A 25896-nucleotide genomic window follows, 5' to 3' on the forward strand; every position below is an offset into this window, starting at 1 on the left:
CAAGACACAGATGAGAAAGCCAGCATCCAGTATGTTTACAGTGAGGCGTTGGATAAGGATGTTGTGCTGCTGGTACCACCTACATGCTTGTGTTGTGGGACCCCACAGCCCCAAAAGAGCTTGGCCGTGTGGGAGCTCCTAGAGGCCCCAGGAGGAGTCCGGTCTGCTCTTCTGAGCTCTACTGTCTGAGTCCCTTGTTCTTGGGTGGTAATCTCCTTAGTGGCCTTGTACTTTAGGCTGATGTTTGCTGTGGGTGGGGTGTTTTTTGACAGGTGGCTGTGCTTGTTGGGTTTTGGGGATTAGCGATGAGAGAGGGCATTTGGGGAACATTTAATGGATGAGTGCTCTGCCTTTATCCTGAGCGGGGACCAGTCCAGATGTGAAGGCTGCTGTGTCTGGGAGGCGTCTCTTCTGTGGGGTCAGGGGAGAGTCGTGGGGAAGGCTCTGGCTCCTAAGGTCCAGGGAGGTCTTAGCTGACCCGCAGATATTACCACTGGACTGCTTCTCCTCCTGCCTCCCTAGCCCCCACCCCCGGCTGAGTTTGTGGCCCCCCTGGGAGGGATAGCACTGAAGAGGGGTGCTTGGTTCACTGATGGTTTGTTAACCCTGTCGGGTGGAGAATGTTCTGGGCACTTTACTGTTATGTTCTGTGTCTGCCTGGGGTTACATTGCCTCAGCTTTCAATCCAGAGTTGTTCTCCTAGGAAGGGGTCAGGTAACGGGTATTTCTTGAGGATCTGGTGAGTGGTTTCCTGGTCTATCCTGGAGGGATGCACCTACAGGGTTAGTTTGGGAGGGAGGAACAAGTGGGGAGAGGGGAGCTCCCAGACTTGAAAGAGCCAGTGGCGGCAGTGTAAAATGAATCTTCCCCCCTCACCTCTCTACCCTGATACTAATGTGGGCTGACCTGTCCATGGTTTCAGCCTGATCATGTCCAAGAAATAACACAGCAGCGACAAAAATAGGACAGAGTAAACAGCTCTCTGCTCTTCTGTCTGTGCTCTGACACAAAAGTGAGCTGGGATAAAATTAACAAAGCATCTGGAAAAAGTAAAGTAGGACCTGGATCACAACTTCACAATTTAAAATTGTAGAAGTTTATACTGTTTCTTTTACAACATGCTCAATGAGTCTGTGGTCTCCTGCAATGCCTTTGAAGTTAAAGCTTTGGCCAAGAATGCAACTTCCATTTGTGATATTGTTCCCCTGGGATCACTTGAACCACTTTTTAGTGGGCTCCCTCCCACTCACCAGGAGCATGTCATACGTGTGTTTATTTGTGTGAATATATATACATGTAACTTCAGATGGTATATATGCAGATGAATTTTGATAATTTAGGTATACTGTATTTTAGAACGAATGGAATGGTCCTTCTGGTTGAGACTAATTGATTCTGGGGATGGAGAAGGTACAGGAGATGAGGCTTTCTCATGCATGACCCCCTCTCCTCCTGGGCAGAGCACACCATGTACAGTCCCAGATTAGGATATTAATCCTGTGTACACAGCATATACAGCATGCCAAAGCAAAGCCTTCCAGGAATGCAGTGTGGTCCTTAGGGCAAAGACTGTTTGAGTTACTCTCCTTCCTTGAACACCGGGTGCTTAATAAATGTTTGTTGATTGACTTAGTGATATGTAGCAATCCCAAGTAGTCCTCTGATGGTTGGTTTTAAAAATAAAGTTACACTGGAGCTCAATAAATGTTTGTTTAAATTAATGTATTTGGAGGATGTATTTGGGTTTTTTCCATGTGAAGAGCTGCCAAACTGGTTAGGTTTTACTGTATTCTCCATGAGAAATATGAAGTGGGTTCCCATAAAGTCCAAAAGTTTTGTGAAAAGTTGGGCCCATCCTGGCATATAGTAGGTACTCCATAAATATTTGTTGAATGAATGAAATCAGAGCCACATGGAAAATGATGTTCCCATGAAAAGCTCTGATTTCTATTCGGTGCATTTAATGTCCTAGTAGCTGACATTTTGTAAGATGATATGTTTTATTGGCAACAGTCCTATAATTCAGTAAAGTCACTGGCTCATGGGAATGTGTCTTTGACAGTTTATTCATTAAGCAAATATTTCCTGACTCCTACTCTGTTCTGGGCCTGGGCTCAGTCCTGGCGATGCTGAGGAGGAGAGGTCTAAATTGTTGATCCTCTGTCAGCAAAGACTCATTGAGTGTCTCAAGCTCTGGCCACAAAATGAAGGACAAGACAGCAAGGGCTTCTTGGCCCATCTGGGAGGATAAGCTACTTGGAAGTCTTAGTGCTAGGTGATTTTTATTGGTTGCTAATTACATCTAATAATTGTTGTTGATGGAAAGCGAATTTCCCTAATTACCAATGCATTTATTCTGGTGATTCTTTTATCATAGCAGAAGATGGCTGTGCCACCCACGTATGCCGATCTTGGCAAATCTGCCAGGGATGTCTTCACCAAGGGCTATGGTGAGTGTTGCAGAGAGGGGGTGCCTTTCAGCTCACAGACTGTGTTGGCATGTTTGAGACTTTACCGATAATTGTTTAGGAGACCCGGGTAGGTCAGCTGTTCTGAACTTTCACGTGAGGGAAAAAAGAAGCTTTCATTTGTGTGGCAATTGAAGCAACTTTGGTTGTGCACCCAGTTGGACAGGCTCCTGCGTTGGTGCTGTCAAGTGGGTATTCTTGTTTTCTCTTCCAAGTGTGGAGCAGTCCTGTGGAAGCTGGTGCAGTGGAGCACGGCTTCTATATTTAGCCTGTGCTTAGGCACATGCCCACGAGGCCCAATGACTGTGTCTCTGCCAGCTGTCAGGCGTCTTCTTATCAGACCCTGCTGGGAGTGCAGGTGGGACCCAGGTGGGGGTGCCCCTTCTGTGCCCATTCTGTCTGCTGCTGTTCCATGGCAGCTGAGCTCCCCCCACAAGCAGCAGTAGAGACTGGGTGCCCTCAGCCCTTGTGGCAAGAGTGTGCTTCTTTTAAAAAAGCATTTCGAGGCCGAGGTGGGCGGATCACGAGGTCAGGAGATCGAGACCATCCTGGCTAACACGGTGAAACCCCGTCTCTACTAAAAATACAAAAAATTAGCCGGGCGAGGTGGCAGGCGCCTGTAGTCCCAGCTATGCGGGAGGCTGAGGCAGGAGAATGGCGTGAACCCCCGGGGGGCGGAGCCTGCAGTGAGCCGAGATCGCGCCACTGCACTCCAGCCTGGGTGAAAGAGCGAGACTCCGTCTCAAAAAAAAAAAAAAAAAAAAAGCATTTCGAAGCAACCGTGAGGGGGGCAGAGGTGCTGTTCTCTAGTTAGTTATTTAACCTATTGACAGTTGTCTTCTTTCTTTAGGATTTGGCTTAATAAAGCTTGATTTGAAAACAAAATCTGAGAATGGATTGGTAAGTTGTCCAACCCACATGGAACATGAGTATTTATTTATTTTTATTTTATTTTATTTTATTTATTTATTTTTGAGATGGAGTTTCGCTCTTGTCGCCCAGACTGGAGTGCAATGGCGTGACCTCAGCTCACCGCAACCTCCACCTCCCGGGTTCAAGCAATTCTCCTGCCTCAGCCTACCGAGTAGCTGGGATTACAGGCGCCTGCCAGCATACTCGGCTAATTTTGTATTTTTAGTAGAGATGGGGGTTTCTCCGTGTTGGTCAGGCTGGTCTTGAACTCCTGACTTCAAGTGATCCGCCTACCTTGGCCTCCCAAAGTGCTGGAATTACAGGCATGAGCCACCGCACCTGGCTTATTTTTATTTTTAAAAAAGATTTTAGATTCAGGGTGTACATGTGCAGGTTTGTTACATGGATGTATTGTGTAATGGTGAGGTTTGGGCTTCTAGTGTACCCATTACCCAAATAGTGACCATTATATGGAACGTGGGAATTTGTTGTAGATCAACAAGTAACTGTCCTGACCTGGCCGGCAAAGCCAAAAGAAGGTACTTTTTTTTTTTTTTTTTTTTTTATTCTGGCAGTTTGTGGTTTTCATATTCATTCCATTTTCTACATGATGGGTGGTCCAGGGGAACCATGCCAGTAGGCCCCCAGTTCAACAGCGGGTAATACTCAGAGGAGAATGGGGCAGGTCTCAGTTTTAGTTTTCCTTGTGCTTCTTATTTTCAAATTCACCTGCGTTCAACCACATAAGTGTTTTTAAAGTAATCTTAGTAGTCCCTTTTAAATTGTGTGTGCAGTAATTATTGGAAGGAAGAAGTTTTGGGTTTGAATTACTGCTGTGTCAGCTTTAGCTCAGTGCTTTTCTCTGAGCCAGGTTGGAAGGGAGATGCTTTCCTGTCCAGACTGAAGAGTTACAGGGAGGAAGGAAGCTGTCTGCTGACAACAAATTCCCCGTAAGATTTCTTTACATAGCAGGTTCCTTTACTCCCATCTGTACTTCAAATATCTATTTGAATTATAGAGTTAGCCTTGGCCCTCCCCCATTCAGGGTCTTGCCTCTTGCAGAAAGGCAAGTATAGTGTTTAGGAGTGAAGTGAAGCCAAGTAAGTGCTATGGTGCGGGCTGTGACTCTCTCTCTCCTTTGAAGGAATTTACAAGCTCAGGCTCAGCCAACACTGAGACCACCAAAGTGACGGGCAGTCTGGAAACCAAGTACAGATGGACTGAGTATGGCCTGACGTTTACAGAGAAATGGAACACCGACAATACACTAGGCACCGAGATTACTGTGGAAGATCAGGTAATGGCTGCTGTGAAAAGACGCGGATTTATTAATTCACATCTGCCAGCCTGCCCTGTGACTAAATCTACTGGCAAATTTGTTTTCTGTTCAGCTTGCACGTGGACTGAAGCTGACCTTCGATTCATCCTTCTCACCTAACACTGGGTAAGAGTTTCATCTGTTTTCTCTGCAAGGATGTTCTCTGATGTTGCAGATGGTGGAAGCCCTTTGTGACAAAATGTTTTGGGGGCTGACAGCACCTAAAATATGGTCTCCAAGACCTGGCGATTTAAGTCCTCTGGTTTTGATTTGGTCCCAGGGGTCGTATCCACATCTATGCACTAACAGACTATGCTATAATGAGCACTTCCTAATTCAGGATTGGTGTTTACCCAACAAACGATTTCTAAGTGCCGCGTGTGCTTGGCCCTGTGCCCATCTGGAGATCTAAGGGTGCCCAGGCCATGATTGTTACCTGCCAAGGAGCTCACTTTCTAATAGAGGATTCAGACCAGTGTTTAGCTGTGTTTTGTAATAAGATTCTGCATTTTGTTAGTGTTCTCCTAGTTTCTGCCATGGAGGTTGCAAGATTTCTGTTCAGTAATAGCCATTTCATGTGAGTTAGGCTGCTGGTGATGTAAGTGGCCATGGCTAAACGGGAGTGGATGACATTTGGAAGCAGGGCCTAACTGGTCACTGTTGCCAGTCTCATTTCTTCAGGCGTGGAAGTCCTTCTCCCAGCTTCCTGCTTAGGGACACTGAGACCCCGTGGGTGTAACTGCAGGGTGGCTCCTGAGGCTGCACTTTCCCCAGGCCTTCTGGCCACAGATGTATTAGGTTTGTTAGTTCTTGACCCATCACTTGGCAAGATAGCATGGTAGTCTGCCTCAATTCCTGGGTGCTTTTCAAAGTACCTAGAAGGAATTATCCCCTTTTAGAATACACTGTTGTTTTTTTCCACTCATATTGGTGGGTCTTCTAAACCTGGGGAAGATTGTTTTATATACTGATGTTAGGATCAAGGGCATGTACTGAATTTCAGTTTTTAAAAATTGTGGGCCGGGTGTGGTGGCTCATGCCTGTAATCCCAACACTTTGAGAGGCCGAGGCAGGCAAATCATCTGAGGTCGGAAGTTTGAGACCAGCCTGACCAACGTGGAGAAACCCTGTCTCTACTAAACATAAAAATTAGCTGCGCATGGTGGGCGCATGCCTGTAATCCCAGCTACTTGGGAGGCTGAGGCAGGAGAATCGCTTGAACCTGGGAGGCAGAGGTTGTGGTGAGCCGAGGTGGTGCCATCGCACTGAACCCTGGGCAAGAAGAGCGAAACTCCATCTCAAAAAAAAAAAAAGAGCCGGATGCAGTGACTCATGCCTGTAATCCCAGCACTTTGGGAGGCTGAGATGGGTGGATAGTTTGAGGTCAGGAGTTTGAGACCAGCCTGGGCAACATGGCAAAACCCCATCTCTAATAAAAATACAAAAATTAGCCAGGCATGGTGGTGCGTGCCTGTAGTCCCAGATACTCGGGATGCTGAGGCACGAGAATCGCTTGAACCCAGGAGACAGAGGTTGCAGTGAGCTGAGATTGCACCACTGCACTCCAGCCTGGGCTACAGAGAGAGACTCTGTCTCCAAAAAAAAAAAAAATTGTGGTAAGATATACATATAAAACTTAACATCTTTAAGTGTGTAGTTAAATGGCACTATGAATTTTCCAGTTTTGCCATTTCATTTTTTTTTTCTTTCTTCCTTTTTTCCTTTCCAACAGATACTTATTAGAGGGAGGATCTACCAAGTGCAGACCTGTGCTGGGTGTGCAGTGCACACAAGTGATTGGGCACACAGGGTTCCTACCCTCTGGAGATGTCTTCTTATAGCCTGGCTATAGATGATCTGAAGAGACCATTGTTACGGGGCTGATTTACTCTCATTCCTCTTCGCTGCTGTAGTTTCTCCTGCAAGAGCACTGCCTTTTTGCAGTGCTGTGCACTCTCCCCCCAGGAACTCTGCCATGGTATCAGGGAGTGGTTATCCAGAAAGATCCTGGGATAGGATGAGGGGCTGGAGGATGTGCCCACATGCTTGAATTTGCTGCCTGGGACTTTGCCTGCTGCCCTGGGATAGCACACTTTGGAATTTGTAGGCGATTTCCTTTCCATGACCTTAGGGAGCTTTGCAGAGGTCTCCAGGCCCTGCAGTATAAAACACAAAGGAAAGTTTTTTGTTTTTTTGTTTTTTGGGTTGAGGGGGACGGAGTCTTGCTCTGTCACCCAGGCGGCAGAGCAGTGGTGTGATCTCAGCTCACTGCAACCTCCTCCTCCCGGGTTCAAGTGATTCTTCTGCCTCAGCCTCACAAGTAGCTGGGACTACAGACACGGGCCACCATGCCTGGCTAATTTTTGTATTTTTAGTGGAGACGGGGGTTTCACCATATTGGCCAGGCTGGTCTTGAACTTCTGACCTCGTGATCCGCCTGCCTCGGCCTCCCAAAGTGCTGGGCAGATTCATGTGTTTCTCCTGCCTCGGCCTCCCAAAGTGCTGGGCAGATTCATGTGTTTCTCCTGCCTCAGCCTCCCGAGTAGCTGGGATCACAGGAATGCACCACCATACCCAGCTAATTTTGTATTTTTAATAGAGGCAGGGTCTCTCCATGTTGGTCAGGCTGGTCTTGAACTCCTGACCTCAGGTGATCTGCCCACCTCAGCTTCCTAAAGTGCTGGGTTTACAGGCGTGAGCCACCACACCCGCCCTTTTTTTAAAAATTTACTTTTTATTTCAAAATAATTTTATACTTAGAAAAAAATGTGGTAAAAATAGTATGCAGAGTTCTCCTGTGTTCTTCACCCAGCTCCTAATGTTTATGGCGTACGTAACTATAATGATCAGAATCAGCAAGTTAATGTTGATATCATGTAGTTAATCTGTTGTCACAATGACGTCTTTTTTCTGATCTGTGATCCAGTTCAGTTTCCTAAATTGCATCTAATTGTTAAGTCTTCTCTAATCTGGAATATTTTCTGACTCTGACACTTTTGAAAAAGAGTGGCCAATTATTTTGTTAAGATGTCCCTCCCTCAGTTTGGATTTGTCTGATGCTTCCTTATGATTAAATTTAGGTTATGCATTTTTGGCAACTGTGGAAGTTGTTGTGTTATATTCTTCTCAGCACCTGATATTAGGAAGAATATATCAGTAGGCCTCATTTTTGGTGATCAGTTTTGAAGTGGTATCTGCCAACTCTCTTCACTGTAAAGTTACTATTTTTCTCTTTGCAATTAGTAAGTATCTTGTGGGTAGACACTTTGAGACTATGCAGGTATTCTATTTCTCATCATACTTTTGCTCACAAATAGTAACATCCATTGGTGATTCTTGCCTGCAACAGTTACGCTTGGCAAATGGTGACTGGAGTGCAGTGGTGCGATCCTGGCTGACTGCAATCTCTGCCTCCTGGGCTCCAGCAGTGCTCCTTCCTCAGCCTCCCAAGTAGCTGGGACCACAGGCGTGTGCCACCAAGCCCAATTAATTTTTGTATTTTTAGTAGAGATGAGATTTCACCAGGTTGGCCAGGCTGGTCTAGAACTCCTGAGCTCAAGCGATCCACCCGTCTCAGCCTCCCAAATTGTTGGGATTACAGGCGTGAGCTACCACGCCTGGCTACAAATGGTGATTTTCTTTTCTTTTTTGTTTTTTTGAGATGGGGTCTCACTGTCACCCAGGCTGGAGTGAGTGGTGTGATCTCGGCTCATTGCAACCTCTGCCTCCCAGGCTCAAGGGATCCTCCCTCCTCGGCCTCCCCAGTAGCTGGGACTACAGGTGCCTGCCACCACCCCTGGCTGATTTTTATGTTTTTGATAGAGACAGTGTTTCACCATGTTGCTCAGTCTGGTCTCGAACTCCTGAGCTCAAGTGATCTGCCCCCCAACCTTGGCCTCCCAAAATTCTGGGATTAAGGTGTGAGCCACCACACCTGGCCTCAAATGGTAATTTTCTATTGCCATCCTTCCTTCACTTGTTAATTGGTATTCTACTGTAAGGAAGAGCTATTCCTTCTTCCCCATGTGTTTATTTAATCAATTATTTATTTATATTAGTATAGATGCATGGACATTAACTCTATGGGCTATAATCCACAGTGTCATTTATTTTGTTGCTCAAGTTGTCCCAGATAGGGGCTTTGGGAGAATACCTTCTGTGTGCTTTTTGACAAACGTCTGTCGTTTTTCAGAGCATGTCTTTATTTCTGGTTTTAGAAAGTGTACCACGCTCATCTAGTACTTGTTTTTCCCCAGTCCTGCTATCTGCCGTTTCTCCAAGGAGCCTTGGTTCTTCATGTTGGAGAATGATATTTAGAAACTAAGATTGTGGGCCTGGCGTGGGGGCTCATGCCTGCAATCTTAGCACTTTGGGATGCCGAGGCAGGTGGATCACGAGGTCAGGTGTTTGAGACCAGCCTGGCGAAAGCTTGTCTGTACTAAAAATACAAAAATTAGCTGGGCGTAGTGGCACGCACCTGTAATCCCAGCTACTCAGGAGGCCAAGGCAGGAGAATCGCTTGAACCCGGGAGGTGGAGGTTGCAGCAAGCTGAGATGGTACCATTGCACTCCAATGAGGGCGACAGAGCAAGACTCCGTCTCAAAAAAAAAAAAAAAAAAAAAAAAAAACCACTAAAATTCTGGGTGCTAGATGTACATATTGCTACTGGGTATTTGAGGAAAGTTCTGGTGATGCATCATGGAGATTAGAAATGAAAGCTGGCTTTCCAAAGTGACTGAGGGTACAGCCTGGGAAAACACCTGGCTCCCAGGAGGAGTGGAGTGTAGACCACATCTGGATGAGGCCACAGACCTCAATAAGGACCAGCACCCACACTGAGTATCCACCACAAATAAAGCTTGCTTGTTAACCACAAATCAGTCAGGCCTCTCTTGGGTGCTTGTCAAATTAGCACTACTGTTGAAAGAGCTTAAAAATAAATCCCAATAATATCTGAAAGAGGAAGACTCCACAGACATGGTGTGTAGTGTTAGAAAGAGACCTGGAGAGAAGCCTGAGCCACTCCCAAGCACGGCCCTTTCTCTTGGGGATCGTGCGCCCTGGCCAGAATCCAGTGAGACGGTGGGGGTGCCATGTAAACTGGTGCAGGTGGTGCACAGCACTGGTCAGAGGCCCTGCCATAGGCATCATAGTTTGTGAACATCAGCAGCTTTTTATTAAAAATTGAAAAAGGAGGTGGTTAGAAGATGCCTGATTTTATATTTCTTTTTCCCTTTCTAAATGTCAGCCTCTCAGTAGCTGTCTAATCATCAGTCATCTCAACCACCCTGGTGCCAATCACATACTTGGCTGAAACCCAGGCTTCTTTCCCCAAAGAGCAGGCAGATGAAGCTAGGTTTCTTTTTTTTTCTTGAGACATCTCGCTCTGTCGCTCAGGCTGGAGTGCAGTGACGTGATTTCAGCTCACTGCAACCTCCACCTCCCGGGTTCAAGCAATTCTCGTGCCTCAGCCTCCTGAATAGCTGGGATTACAGGCACATGCCACCATGTCCTGCTAATTTTTGTATTTTTAGTAGAGACAGGGTTTTTCCATGTTGGCCAGGCTGGTCTCCAACTCCTGACCTCAAGTGATCCGCCTTCCTTGGAGTGCTGGGATTACAGGTGTGAGCCACTGCACCTGACCAGTTTTGGATTTTTCTTATTGAGAGATAATTTGGTTGTTACTCCTTTCCTTCAAACCTTGCCAAAATGTACAGAAGTAACTTGAACAAAGTTGAGGTTAAGTTTCATTGTCACTTGTTCTGTTGGTGAGGAGGTCTGTGCACACCTACCCCTAACTGCTGAGGGAGCTGAGCGGCCAAAGAAAGAGACTGACAAATCAAGTTTCTCAGAAAGAAACATTTAATAGAGACTTACAAATAGAAGCGATGTCTCAAGCAGCCAAGAGACAGTGGATCCCTGCATTCATCCTCCAGAAAGTATTCTTTATATAGCAAGCTTTTAGAGTAAAGACATGTGCATGTCTTAGACCATCTTGCAGAAAACTCTTGCAAACTTGTGACCAAAGGGAGGTTAGATAAGCATCTTTACTTTTTTAATTTTTATTTATTTATTTTTTGAGACAGTATCACTCTGTCACCCGGGCTGGAATGCAGAGGCGTGATCTTGGCTCATTGCAACCTCTGCCAATGAGCCAATCCAGCGATTCTTCTGCCTCAGCCTCCTGAGTGTCTGGGACTGCAGGTGTGCGCCACCACACCCAGCTAATTTTTGTATTTTTAGTAGAGATGGAGTTTTGCCATATTGGCCAGGCTGGTCTTGAACTCCTGACCTCAAGTGATCCACCTGCCTTGGCCTCTAAAAGTGTTGGGATTACAGGTGTGAGCCACTGTGCCCGGCTGGCATTGTTTCTTTTATGGGATTGTCTATGATGCATTCCTTGGTCGTCATGGATGTATTAGGCTGTTCTTGCATTGTTCTAAAGAAATACCTGGGCAGGCAAGGTGGCTCACGCCTGTAATCCCAGCATTTTCGGAGGCTGAGGCAGGCAGATTGCTTGAGCCCAGGAGTTGGAGACCGGCCTAGGTAACATGGTGAAACCCCATCTACAAACACATGTATACACACACACACGCACACACACACACTGGTAACATGGTGAAACCCCATCTACAAACACATACACACACACACTAGCTGGTCATTGTGGTGAGCGCCTATAGTCTTGTCCTTGCATTGCTCTAAAGAAATACCTGGCCAGGTGAGGTGGCTCACACCTGTAATGCCAGCATTTTGGGAGGCTAAGGCAGGCAGATTGCTTGAGCCCAGGAGTTGGAGACCAGCCTAGGCAACACGGTTAAACCCCGTCTACACACATGCACACACACACTAGCTGGGCCTGGTGGTGTGCACCTATAGTCAGTTCCAGCTACCTGGGAGGCTGAGGTGGGAGGATCACCTGAGCTCAGGAGGTAGGGGCTGTAGTGAGCCATGATCGCAGCACTGCACTCTTGCCTGGACAACAGAGTGAGACCTTGTCTCAAAAAAAGAAAAAAATACCTGAGGATAGGTAATTTATGAAGAAAAGAGGTTCAGCTGGCTCATGGTTCTGCAGTCTGTACGAGCAGAGCACAGGCATCTGCTCGGCTTCTGGGAAGGCGTCAGGAAGCTTTTAGTCATGGTGATTGATGAAGCAGGAGCAGGCACATCACATGGCAAGAGCAGGAGCAAGAGAGAGAGTGGTGGGGAGGTGCCACACGCAAACAACCAGATCTCATAACTCATTATTGTGAGGACAGCACCAATCCATGAGGGATCCGCCCCCATGATCTAATCAGCACTCAGCAGGTCCAGTATTGGGGACTGCATTTCAACATGAGATTTAGAGGGTACAGCATCCAAACTGTATCAGTGGTGGTTTTGCTTCAAGACAGTGTCACTCTTGCCATGGAACAGGCTATTTTCCTACATCACTTGGGAGGGGTGCTGGCCTTATTTTCAACTGTGACCTCTAAAATTCTTGTCTCATTGAGAATTTGGAATGTTTAACCTTTATTTTTTTTATGAGAAATCTGAAACATACAAAAATATACAGAAAAATATGTTTAACCCTCATTCTATTCCTATTACACAGCTTTGATAGTTACCAACCTGTGGCCAATCATGTTTTATTTATACAGCCATAAATATAACACTCCTCCACACACATATTATTTTAAGTAAATAACAGCACTTAATTTCAGCTGTAAATATTTTGTTATGTATCTTTAAATGGCAAGAATCCATTTTAAAGGAGCATAACCATGATATTATTATTATATTGAAAAAAGTTGATCATTTCTTTTTTTTTAAAGATGGAGTTTCACTCTTGTTGCCCAGGCTGGAGTGCAATGGTGCAATCTCAGCTCACGCAACCTCTGCTTCCTGGGTTCAAGTGATTCTCCTGCCTCAGCCTCCTGAGTAGCTGGGATTACAGGCATGGGCCACCACACCCGGCTAATTTTGTATTTTTAGTAGAGACGGGATTTCTCCGTGTTGGTCAGGATGCTCTCGAACTCCCGACCTCAGGTGATCCGCCTGCCCTGGCCTCCCAAAGTGCTGGGATTACAGGCATGAGCCACTGTGCCCAGTGGATCATTTCTTAATATTGTCAAATCTCTAGTCTGTTCAAATTTACATGATTGTTTCATGATTTTTTTTTTTTTTTTGAGACTGAGTTTTATTCTTGTTACCCAGGCTGGAGTGTAGTGGCACGATCTTGGCTCACTGCAACCTCCACCTCCTGGGTTCAAGCGATTCTCCTGCCTCAGCCTCCCGAGTAGATGAGATTACGGGCATGTGCCACCACGCCCAGCTAATTTTTGCATTTTTAGTAGAGATGGGGTTTTGCCATGTTGGCCAGGCTGGCCTTGAACTCCTAATCTCAGGTGATCCACCCGCCTCAGCCTCCCAAAGTGTTGGGATTATAGGCGTAAGCCACTGCACCTGGCTTTTTGCTGTTTTTAAAATAACAGGTTGGTTCTCTAGTCTCTAAAGATGACAGCTATGTGATTTGGGTGTTGTTATAATAATTTTTTTTTTTTTTTTTTTGAGACGGAGTCTCGCTCTGTCACCCAGGCTGGAGTGCAGTGGCGCGATCTCAGCTCACTGCAAGCTCTGCCTCCCGGGTTCACGCCATTCTCCTGCCTCAGCATCTCCGAGTAGCTGGGACTACAGGCACCCGCCACCACGCCCGGCTAATTTTTTTTTGTATTTTTAGTAGAGACGGGGTTTCACTGTGGTCTCGATCTCCTGACCTCGTGATCCACCCACCTCAGCCTCCCAAAGTGCTGGGATTACAAGCGTGAGCCACCGCGCCCGGCGAGACGGAGTCTTACTCCGTCGCCCAAGCTGGAGTGCAGTGGCGCGATCTCGGCTCACTGCAACCTCTGCCTCCCGGGTTCAAGCATTTCTCCTGCCTCAGCCTCCTGAGTGGCTGGGATTACACATGCCCACCACCATGCCCAGATAATTTTTGTATTTTTAGTAGAGATAAGATTTCACCATGTTGGCCACACTGGTCTCGAACTTCTGACCTCGTGATCCACCCGCCTCAGCCTCCCAAAGTGCTGGAATTACTGGCATGAGCCACTGCGCCTGGCCCCGAGTGCCATTATAATGCCTAGAATAAACATACTGTTTAATATGTTTCAGCCTATTGCTGATATTTTTCATATTGAGGTTCACATTGCTCCATTGTCGAAGCCCTTGGGAGCCTCTTCAGGTTACCTTGTAAGTCCCTTTGCCTCCACCCCAGTAGTCTTCAGTAGCTTTGATAGATATTTTCGGTCACTGTGTACATTTCCTGCCTAAGATCTATAGTCGGCTATTTCTCCAAGGAGCACTGGTTCCATTTAGGAGGAAATGGTCTAGGTGCTGAGGATGAAGCGTTAATCTCAATGTGAATAAAGCTAGAAGTGAACAGTGCTGTGTAGTCCTTGAGGCTCTGAGCGGATCTGGTTCCTCCTGTGGTCTCTGCTGAGAATGCAGCTTCCTGTGGGAGATGTCAATCTTGTAACTGAATGATAGAAACAATCAGATAAAAATGGTCCATGTTTTATTTGTTCGATGTGATCTTGTTCTCCAGGTAAAAGACATGGTAATAATAGGTCTGCAGGTGACGCTATTCACCTGCTTTTCCTAAGAGATGCTGGGTCTTGAGGAACAGGCAGTAGAGACACTGAACTGCCTATAGACTCACATCTGGTATCATCAGGTTGGACCTGGGGTACTGTCTGGCTAACTAACACTTCCTGGCCCCCATGACTGCAGAGTTCCAGGTTCTACATCAGTACCCAGTTCTCTGAAATATGTACTCATTGGGGTCTCATGAATATGGAATTGAAATCCATTTTACTGTTGTATTCACTTAGAAGGAACATAGCCTTTGTTTCCTTACTTAACCGTGTGAGCCACAGAGTAAGAAGATAACCGTCTCTTTAAAAGCTGCTATTTAGGTAGCTACCTTCATGACAGATAAATCTTTTCCACAGGTTTGGAAAATATCAAAGATGCATCTGTTTCATAATTACATGGTGGCTTTCTACCTAATGAATGCCTGTGTAGGCTGCTACATTAAGCATACAGAGAGTATAGGAGAAGAAAGTTACTTCGTATTTATTTTTCAGGCTTTTCCTGTCTGTGTTCTCACTTCATTAGTGTGGGGTTTCTGCAGACTGGGTCCCCATGGAAGAGAGGTTGTGTCCTGCTCATTGTGGTACGGCAGTGGCTTAAGGGAGAACTGGAGCCCTGACTTCACCCCCACTGCACTCCCTTTATTTGACCTGGGATTAAAAAAAAAAAAAAAAAAAAAGACAACTTGCATTTCAAGGTGACTTAGCTTCTGATCTTAATACAACTTCTTTTCCTTCAGGAAAAAAAATGCTAAAATCAAGACAGGGTACAAGCGGGAGCACATTAATCTGGGCTGTGACATGGATTTCGACATTGCTGGGCCTTCCATCCGGGGTGCTCTGGTGCTGGGTTACGAGGGCTGGCTGGCTGGCTACCAGATGAATTTTGAGACTGCAAAATCCCGAGTGACCCAGAGCAACTTCGCAGTTGGCTACAAGACTGATGAATTCCAGCTTCACACTAATGTGTAAGTGTACATGGGGGCAGCAGGGTGGGAGGGGTTGGGTTGGAGTGTGTGTGGTAAGGGGATTGCTTTTCACTGTTTTTTTTTTTTAAAGAAAGCCCAGTTTTTAACCACTGTAAAGTGAGTTTGCTGGCATTAGATGAGCTACATGGCCTGCTGCTATCTTTTGTTTCCCACCTACTCATTTCCTGGAGTGTCTTAGATCCTTTCCACTCTATGAACAGTAAATATTGCCACAGATACACAAAGTGGCTGATTAATTACAGCAGGGACATGGTGTCAGTCCAGAGCGTGTCCCTTCCCTGCAGTTTTTGTTTTAGTTAACAAAACAGCTCTGTCTTTTTATTTATTTATTTTTTATTTTTAATTTTTTTTTGCACACAAAACAATAAACATTTTCTAAAAGTACATACAAACAAAAAGATGCATATCAAACATATTAGGAAGGTTGCACATGGGAAGGCGGGGAATAGAAATGGGGGGTGGGAATTAAAGAAAATAAATGAGAGAGGGACTTTGTATGGATCAATGATAATAACTCAGTCCTCTATTTGACAAAAAAGAAGGAGAAGGAAGAGGAAGAAAAAGAAAGTGGGATAAAGGATCAGAAAGGGAGGAAAATAGAAAAAATTAGAGTATGACTCCAGGGTAGACCTGTTTTGTTGTCGCTTCGTTGGTTGGTTGGTTTGTCAGTTGTATTTTTCATATGTTTCTCCATGTTGGCCAGGCAGGTCTCGAACTCCCAGCCTCAAGTGATCGACCTGCCTCGGCCTTCCACAGTACTGGGACTACAGGCGTGAGCCACCATGTCCAGCCCCCACATTGCTTCTGGCCTCTGTGGTGGACCTCCCAGACGGGGCGGCCGGGCAGAGGCGCTCCCCACATCCCAGACGGGGTGGCCGGGCAGAGGCGCCCCTCACTTCCCAGAGGGGGCGGCCGGGCGGAGGCGCCCCTCACTTCCCAGAGGGGGCGGCCGGGCGGAGGCGCCCCTCACTTCCCAGACGGGGCGGCCGGGCGGAGGCGCCCCTCACTTCCCAGACGGGGCGGCCGGGCGGAGGCGCTCCTCACATCCCAGAAGGGGCGGCCGGGCGGAGGCGCTCCTCACTTCCCAGACGGGGCGGCCGCGCGGAGGCGCTCCTCACTTCTTCCTAGACAGAGCAGCCGGGCAGAGGTGCTCCTCACTTCCCAGACGGGGTGGCCGGGCAGAGGCAGCAATCCCAGCACCCTGGGAGGCCAAGTGGGAGGCGGAGGCTGCAGCGAGCCAAGACCACGCCACCGCGCTCCAGCCCAGGCAACACCGAGCACCGAGTGCGCGAGCCTCCGTCTGCAGTCCCAGCACCTCGGGAGGCCGAGGCGGGCAGACCACTGGAGGTCAGCAGCTGGAGACTATGCTGGCCGACATGGCGAAACCGCGCCTCCAGCCAAAGGAGAAAAAGGAGGGAGGGGTGGTGGCGCGCGCCGGCAATCTCAGGCAGCCCGCAGGCCAGGGCAGGAGCATCACGGGAGCCGGAGGCGGGGAGTGTCCAGCGAGCCGAGTGTACTCCAGCCTGGGCCACAGAGGGAAGAAAAGAAAGAAAGAAGGAAAGAGAAAGAAAGGAGAAAGAAAAGGAGGAAAGGAGGGAAGGCAGGGAAGGCAGGCAGGCAGGCAGGCACAGCTCTCTTTCTCTGTCTAATGCCTGAGGATTAGTCTGCTGGGCTTGATGACATGTAGACATGGTACACAAATTTAGGAGCTGATTATCTCAGTTACAAAGTATGTTCTCTGTACAATAAAGCATGTAAAAGTAACTATTGGACAGTATGGCGAAGGGAAACAGTGATTATAGGTTAGGAGAGAGCCCCTTGAGAATTGAAGTAGATTGATGATTTAGGTTAAGGGAAACACATTTCATTCATGAATCTTGTTTTATCCATAAACCTTGTTTTATTTAGTTTCATGAGGAATTAACCTGTGACAGGCACAAGTTGGGTGCAGAGTTACCATGTTTATTTCCACTAGAGGTCACTAAAGAAGTAACTTCTTAAATTTAAGGCAAATCAATGATATTAATGTGTAAACTAATATTTCCATTAATAAATTTTTTTGAGGAATTTTTATCATTAATTTGGAATCTGTTACAGCTAAAAACTCACAGGAAAACTATAGAAATGGACAATCTAGTTGTTGGCAGGGGGCGGGGAGGGTATGACTACAAAGCGGTGACTGAGGGAGTTTGGGGAAGGGAACTGTTCTATATTCTGACTGTGGTCATGGTTACATTAATCTGTGTACGTGTGTTAAAATTCATAAAAATGTATACCAAGAAAATATCCATTTTGGCCGGGCGTCGTGGCTCACGCCGGTAATCCCAGCACTTTGGGAGGCCGAGGTGGGTGGATCACGAGGTCAGAAGTTCAAGACCAGCCTGGTCAAGAAGGTGAAACCCCCTCTCTACTAAAAATACAAAAAATAGCTGGGCGTGGTGGCGGCGCCCGTACTCCCAGCTACTTGGGAGACTGAGGCAGGAGAATTGCTTGAACCTGGGAGGTGGAGGTTGCAGTGAGCCGAGATCACACCACTGCACTCCAGCCTGGGCAACAGAGCAAGACTCCGTCCCAAAAAAAAAAAAAAGAAAATAAAATATCAATTTTATTGTATGTTTAATTAAGAAAAGGTGAAACATACAAAAAAGCTATAGGAAACATACCACATGCATAGAAATATTTTTGAATGTAGAATTCTGATTAGCATGGGAAGTGTTTTCCCTGGTTTGAAATTGGGCATTGGCACCAATTCTTCGGCACTAATTCTAGGAGAAACAATGGCTGTTAGCCATTTCCCCCATATATCTGAGCTTCAGCATTTTAAATAAGCAATAAGTGGGTATGGTTTATTTTTGGAACCAGCATGAAGGCAGCTGACACAACTCATCTGGGTTGCCCTGGTGCTTGCAGGGGCCCAGATGCATAACAGAAATTCTTTGTGCTTCATATAGATGAATTTGAACAGTTCCACCTGTTTGTTTATTTATTTATTACTTTTTGGTGACAGGGTCTTGCTGTCTCACCCAGGCTGGAATGCAGTGGCACGATCTCTGCAGCCTCCACCTCCTGGGATTAAGTGATACTCCCACCTCAGCCTTGCAAGTAGCTGGGACTACAGGTGCATGCCACCACCCCTGGCTAATTTTTGTATTTTTTGTAGAGGCAGGATTTCGCCACGTTGCCCAGGTTGTTCTTGAACTTATGAGCTCAAGCGATCTGCCCGCCTTGGCCTCCCAAAGTGCTGGGATTACAGGCATGAGCCACTGCATCTGGCTTCTGTTTACGGTTTTGAAAGCTCTGTACAGGAAGGCAGTATTGTGTTCCTGATTTTAGGATATTCTGAAAAGTCTGGTCTTTTTAAAAACATGTAAGCCCAAGAAACTTCCCCATTTGAATATATTACTAAAGTCATTCAAAAATCTGTTATTTTTGACAGGCTGCTGTTTTATTGTAGCATACTTGGGCTGTCTACAGAAGACAGGATTCTCTGTGAATCAGGCAGTGCTTGGGTCTCCCTGTAGTTTCTGGAAGCATAATGTCTGCCTTGCTGAATTTCATGGGGAAACGAAAATTTACAATGTGTGGCTCATACATGTAATCACAGCTACTTGGGAGGCTGAGGCGGGAGGATCACTTGAGGCCAGGAGTTTGGGACCAGCCTGGGCAACATGGAAATACTCTGTCTCTAATAAATTTTTTAAAAATTAGCTGGGCATGGTGGCAACATGCCTGTGATCACTTGAGCCCAGGAGTTTGAGGTTACAGTGAGCTATGATTTTGCCACTGCTCTCCAGCCTGGGAAACAGAGCAAGATCCCATCTCGAGGAAAAAAAAAAAGAAAATTTAGAATGTATTCTCTGATTTAGGGAGAGTGTTTTGTGAAGACTAGAGTTTTTGTTCTTAGGTCCTAAAGTCCTTTGCTGGATTCCAAAGTACATGGGCTCTGACTCACAGTTACCAATGCCATTTCCACTGGAAATGCCCACAATGATGAGGCAGAACTCAGACACTGATTTTATGTTAAAGATGTTCGAGAGGGTCTAGGCAGGCTTGAAGACCATCTCATGCAAGGAGGATGGCCATTCCTTTTTAAAAAATTGCAGCATTAAAATTTTTCTCAATTTTTTTAATCAAAGGAGTCTGAACCCATGGTTGTAAAATCAAACAGTACAGATGGGCTTATGAAAAGCAGTGATTCCAGCCTGCCTCAGCCTGCTCATCCCAGCTCCCCGGTGGCAGCCACTTTAACTGTTTTTGTTTTCTGTGGTTCCCTCCATGGAGAAGGTTGCTTCTGACCAGGCACCAGTATGCACTGTGCGTATAAACAACAATCTGAAAGCAGTAATGAGAGAGTCTATGATCTGTGCAGATCCCAGCCCGACAGAGGACAAAGTGTAGACTCAGTTCTTCGTATGCTTTTTTAGGGGTGGCAGTGACTGCAGAGTTTGTATAGGCTGTTCAGCTGGTGGCGCAGACATTCAAATTCTGAGAGCTTAAGCAGGGTCCCAAAAAGAGGAAGAGGAGAATTTGAATGACTGAAGAAGGGAAAGGGATATTCCCAGCAACTGGAGTCATTCAGTGTGTTTGTAAGAGAGGAGGGAGCTTGGCCAGCTGGGGTTTCATTCTGAATGTTTTTGAAAGAGGGAGACATTTTATGATGTAGCAAAAAGCTCCCTTTCAAATCCTGCCGGGCTTAGATGTTGCAGCGTGGGTGAGGAGTATGTACAGGTGGACGAGATGAATTGTGGATTAAGCTCTTTTGAAGTGCTGCTCCTCCAAGAGGCTGGGTCAGTGCCAACTGTATCTCCCCAGCAGTGGCTGCAGCAGGTTGTGCCAAGGGCTCTAACTTGCCTTCTGAGGCATATGTGCAGCCCCACCTTTCTTGCCATTTCTGGCTGTGTTCTCTTCTCATTTTCTTCTCTTTCCATACCATTTTTTATTTTTACTTTTACTTTTTGAGCCAGAGTCTCACTCTGTCGCCCAGACTGGAGTGCAGTGGTGAGATCTCAGCTCGCTGCAACCTGTGCCTCCTGGGTTCAGGTGATTCTCCTGCCTCACCCTCCCAGGTTGCTGGGATTACAGGCACCCGCCACCATGCCCAGCTAATTTTTATGTTTTTAGTAGAGACAGGGTTTCATCATGTTAGCCAGGCTGGTCTCAAACTCCTGACCTCAAATGATCTGCCCACCTTGGCCTCCCAAAGTGCTGGGATTATAGCATGAGCCACTGCATCCGGACTTCCATGCCATTTTTCTGGTAGAATCATTTATAAAAGTAATAACATCAGTAGCAGTAAAAATAAATCACTCAGAATCTCAGTGCTCTGCTTGCTTCTTCTTTTTTTTCCCTTATAGAGACAGGATCTCGCTCTGTTGCCCAGGCTACATCCTGGGCTCAAGCAGTCCTCCTGCCTCGGCCTCCCAAAATGCTAGGATTACAGGCGTGAGTCACCACGTACCCCCTCTCCCCTGGCTTTTTGTTTTTTTGTTTGAGACAATGTCTTGCTCTGTCGCCCAGGCTGGAGTGCAGTGGCGCGATCTCGGCTCACTGCAACCTCTGCCTCCCAGGTTCAAGTGATTCTCCTGCCTCAGCCTCTTGAGTAGCTGGGATTACAGGCGTGTGGCACCAGCCCGGCCAATTTTTGTATTTTTAGTAGAAACAAGGTTTCACCATGTTGGCCAGGCTGGTCTCAAACCCCTGACCTCAAGTGATCTGCCCATCTCGGCCTCCCAAAGTGCTGGGATTACAGGTGTGAGCCACTGTGCCTGGCCAGGTGCCTGTTCTATACTTATCAGACTTCCTGTAATTTAGTACCTGTTTTGTGAAATTTGGTGAACTTCTGACTTCTCTTAATACCAGTATTGGTTCAGTCCATTTCTGGCATCCCTGTCTTCTGGGAGACTTGGGTGGATCTGTCTGGGCTGCAGCTCACCTCGCTGGGAAGCTCAGCATCTGTGCTGTGCTTGTTTGCAGGAATGACGGGACAGAGTTTGGCGGCTCCATTTACCAGAAAGTGAACAAGAAGTTGGAGACCGCTGTCAATCTTGCCTGGACAGCAGGAAACAGTAACACACGTTTCGGAATAGCAGCCAAGTATCAGATTGACCCTGACGCCTGCTTCTCGGTGGGTATCTGTGGAATCACGCATCTCACAGGCAGGCCCATCTGCTCTTTATGTTGGAATCCTTCAGGTTTGCTGGAGTGCTGTGCTTCAACTTACTCAAAGTGAGAGATGCTGCTGGGTGCCGTGGCTCATGCCTGTAATCCCTGCACTTGGGAGGCCAAGGCAGGCAGATCACTTGAGGTCAGGAGTCTGAAACCAGCCTCGCCAACATGGTGAAACCCTGTCTCTACTAAAAATACAAAAATTAGCCAGGCGTGGTGGCGTGTGCCTGTAATCCCAGCTACTCGGGAGGCTGAGGCAGGAGAATTGCTTGAAACGGGGAGGCAGAGGTTGCAGTGAGCTGAGATCGTGTCACTGCACTCTAGCCTGGGTGACAGAGTGAGACTGTATCTCAAAAAAAAAAAAAAGACTCCGTCTCAAAAAACAAAAACAAAATGAGAGATGTTCTCACTTTGAAAAGAGTTCCAAATGAGTACAGTGATCATACTACTAATACTTCTTATGGGTACCAGGCACTGTGCAGAGCCTTTTATGTAGATTACTGTGTTTAATCCCATTTGAAATAGGTGCTTTGTTTTTTTAATCATCTCTGGGTTTTTTTTATTTTTTGTTTTTTGAAACAAGGTCTTGCTTAGTTGCCCAGGTTGGATGCAGTGGTGTAATTACAGCTCACTGCAGCCTCATCCTCCTGTGCTCAAGTAATCCTGCCACCTCAGCCTCCCAAGTAGCTGGGACTATAGGCACACCACCATGCCTGGCTAATTAAAAAAAAAAGTTTTTGGTAGAGACAATGACTCGCTCTGTTGCCTGGGCTGGTCTCAAACTCCTGGGCTCAAGCTGTCCTCCCACCTCAACCTCCCAAATGTTGGGATTACAGGCATGAGCCACCATGCCTGGCCAATCATCTCTGTTTTTTATTTTTTTATTTTTTTTTTGAGACGAAGTCTCCCTCTGTTGCCCAGGCTGGAGTGCAGTGGCACGATCTCAGCTCACTGCGCAACCTCCATCCCCCAGGTTCAAGTGATTCTCCTGCCTCACCCTCCCATGTAGCTGGGACCACAGGCGCCCACCACCACACCTGGCTAATTTTTGTATTTTTAGTATAGACGGGGTTTCACCATGTTGGTCAGGCTGGTCTTGAACTCCTGACCTCAGGTGATCTGCCTGCCTCGGCCTCCCAAAATGCTGGAATTACAGGCATGAGCCATGGCGCCCAGCCAGTCATCTCTGTTTTTATAAATGAGGAACTAGAAGCTTAGAGAGGTGAGTAACTTGCTTAAAGGTATACAGCAGGAAAGTGCTGGGAACTGGATTTGAGCCAGACTGGCTTACTGTTGAGCCTCTTCCATTAATACCAGTTCCTGTTCTATAATGCGGACTGTTAAAAGGGGCACTCTGAAATCTAGGGTTCTAATTGATAATCCCCCCCGCCTCACTTTTCATTCTCCTTTTCAGCTCCTGCATAGCATATTAAGAAATCAGTAGTCAGTTGGCATCTTACAGAGTCTCTGGCATTGCTCACAGGCCCTCGAACTACTTCACAGTTTTTGCAGTAAATCCTATTGGGCTCATTTCTGTTGTCACAGGGCACTGGAGGCTGTATCTCTTTGGGGTGAAATGAGGGAATCTCATGTTGCAGAATGGTGTCTGTACTGGTTTGTGTAATTTATGGACAGCCCTTTTTAAGTCTCCTAAACTAGAACCGAATTTGGCTCCCTTAACAGCAAGCACTTAAAAACAAGAGAAAAGGAGCCTCGTTATTTATATGAGCAAAAGGACACTGGCCCCTAAGAGGCCTTCCTTCTCTGCTTTGTTCTTATGAGGGGTGTCAGATCTCAGCACACCATTTGAACAGGAAAGTATGCGCCTAAAATTGATGTATTTTATATTGAATTTAATGAATCTCATGAACAAGATGGTCATAAAAAATTTTGATTCTAAAGTCCAAGGTTGGTTGACTAAAAAGCTCTAATTCTGGAGATGGAAGTGCAAAGTATTATACTTAATGTTTTCTCTGTTTTGTCATTTCCTTGATTAGGCTAAAGTGAACAACTCCAGCCTGATAGGTTTAGGATACACTCAGACTCTAAAGCCAGGTATGTGTTGCTTGTGTGTGAAATCGGTTCTTTATCTTAAAAAAAATTGTGGTGCTGGTTTGCTGATTTATGTCATTGCTTATAAAATGTTTATATAATACAGTGGGTATATATAAATGGATATATGTAAAGTATAATTAAATGTTTATAAAGGAGTATGGGGTCATTATAAAACATTTGGAGAATATGAGATGTAGCAAGCAGGAGGAAAAAGGCAGAGGCTAACATATGCGTAGCTATTTTCTTCCATCCTTTTTTCCAGTGTGTACATAATGCTTGATACTTATTTCTGGCAGATTCTCAAAACTAACTTATAAATCAGCCCCACTGTAAAAAGACAAATAGGAAAAGTGGTTTGCAGGTTTCCTCTGCACAGCTGGCCAGGCCAGTCCACGGTGTATTATAATTCTAGCGTGTAACCACCTTTGAACCCTGGAAATCTAAGATTACCAGCTACTCCCTGAATCAGGTTATTCCAGGGAATGTCAGTTTGTTGTGTGCATCTGTGGATGTACATGCACACTACACGTGTGTGTACACTATGAACATGAACATGTAAGACCTTAGGTTGGATTCAGGATTGAGGTTTCATTTAAAGGGATGATTGCCAAAGAAGCTTACTGCATGCTGCCAGTGCTAGAGACTAATTGTACCAGGGGAACAGTGAGAGGAAAAAGGAAAGTGGGGTTCCAGAAGTAGATTTGGGTAGGCTGTCTTGGCGGTGGGATAATTATAGTTGTTTTATAAGCCCACTGTAGGATACCTGTTGGGTCAGATGGTGCTAAGTAACAAGGATTGAAGGGCCATGTAGTTTGGACCCTGCTGATAATACCTGGAACAGGTTCTGAATTTGCTGTTAATCTTTCTTGTCATTTCTTTCCACCATTCCTCCTCCTTTCCTATCCCTCATTTTTCTCCCTGCAGGTATCAAACTGACACTGTCAGCTCTTCTGGATGGCAAGAACGTCAATGCTGGTGGCCACAAGCTTGGTCTAGGACTGGAATTTCAAGCATAAATGAATACTGTACAATTGTTTAATTTTAAAATATTTTGCAGCATAGCTACCTTCAGAATTTAGTGTATCTTTTAATGTTGTATGTCTGGGATGCAAGTATTGCTAAATATGTTAGCCCTCCAGGTTAAAGTTGATTCAGCTTTAAGATGTTACCCTTCCAGAGGTACAGAAGAAACCCATTTCCAAAAAAGGTCCTTTCAGTGGTAGACTCGGGGAGAACTTGGTGGCCCCTTTGAGATGCCAGGTTTCTTTTTTATCTAGAAATGGCTGCAAGTGGAAGCTGATAATATGTAGGCACTTTGTAAATTCATATTGAGTAAATGAATGAAATTGTGATTTCCTGAGAATCGAACCTTGGTTTCCTAACTCTAATTGATGAGAGGCTCGCTGCTTGATGGTGTGTACAAACTCACCTGAATGGGACTTTTTTAGACAGATCTTCATGACCTGTTCCCACCCCAGTTCATCATCATCTCTTTTACACCAAAAGGTCTGCAGGGTGTGGTCACTGTTTCTTTTGTGCCATTTTGGGGTGGAGAAGGTGGATGTGATGAAGCCAATAATTCAGGACTTACTCCTTCTTGTGTTGTGTTTTTTTTTTTTGCCCTTGCACCAGAGTATGAAATAGCTTCCAGGAGCTCCAGCTATAAGCTTGGAAGTGTCTGTGTGATTGTAATCACATGGTGACAACACTCAGAATCTAAATTGGACTTCTGTTGTATTCTCACCACTCAATTTGTTTTTTAGCAGTTTAATGGGTACATTTTAGAGTCTTCCATTTTGTTGGAATTAGATCCTCCCCTTCAAATGCTGTAATTAACAACACTTAAAAAAAACTTGAATAAAATATTGAAACCTCATCCTCCTTCTGTTGTCTTTATTAATAAGATATAAATAAACAGGGCATTTGTTTAGATTTGTTTTCTGTCTTCATGCTCTGTGTATGTATTATATGTTACTCGTTTTCACTCGCTGTACAACAGATTACCATAAATTTAGCAGCTTAAAACAACACCCATTTATGTCACAGTTCTGCAGGTCAAAGCGAGGCAGGTGTGCATACCTGCCTGGGCTCTGCTTAGCTTCTCACAATGCTGGAATTAGGGTGGCGACCGGGCTGTCTTCTCATTTTATCTGGGGGCTTGGCGTCCTCTTCCAGGCTTTCAGGGTTCTGGTGGAATTCAGTTATTTTCAGTTGTAGGATAGAGGTCCCTATTTCTTTGTTGGCTGAGCCACTCTCAGTGCTCAGAGGATGCCAGCATTCCTTGCCATGTGGTCCCCTCCATCGCCAAAGCCAGAAACAGAAAAACTCCCTCATGTGAAGTCCCTCTCACACTTCC

At 46.0% G+C, this 25896-nt stretch overlaps 1 protein-coding gene across 18 annotated transcripts in view; it reads left to right on the plus strand.

Moving 5' to 3' along the window:
* VDAC1 (voltage dependent anion channel 1) overlaps positions 1-25416 on the plus strand; it is a 103578-nt gene extending 78162 nt beyond the window's left edge. For 5 of the 18 annotated variants that reach the window (XM_063611696.1, XM_063611694.1, XM_063611695.1 and 2 more), the window contains 8 exons: positions 2381-2450; positions 3319-3368; positions 4525-4677; positions 4772-4824; positions 15072-15299; positions 21294-21444; positions 23483-23540; positions 24465-25416. In XM_063611696.1, coding sequence (XP_063467766.1) covers positions 2381-2450; positions 3319-3368; positions 4525-4677; positions 4772-4824; positions 15072-15299; positions 21294-21444; positions 23483-23540; positions 24465-24556 — 855 coding nt within the window. In that variant the 3' untranslated portion in view covers positions 24557-25416. Of the gene's footprint in view, positions 1-2377; positions 2451-3318; positions 3369-4524; positions 4678-4771; positions 4825-6430; positions 15017-15071; positions 15300-21293; positions 21445-23482; positions 23541-24464 lie in introns of those variants that run through there. The other 13 variants (XM_063611700.1, XM_063611692.1, XM_063611699.1 and 10 more) reach the window with 8 other exon arrangements.
* Positions 25417-25896: the final 480 nt, after the last annotated feature.

Source organism: Symphalangus syndactylus, chromosome 11 (assembly GCF_028878055.3).
Source record: "Symphalangus syndactylus isolate Jambi chromosome 11, NHGRI_mSymSyn1-v2.1_pri, whole genome shotgun sequence".
NCBI classification, from domain to species: Eukaryota; Metazoa; Chordata; class Mammalia; order Primates; family Hylobatidae; genus Symphalangus; species Symphalangus syndactylus.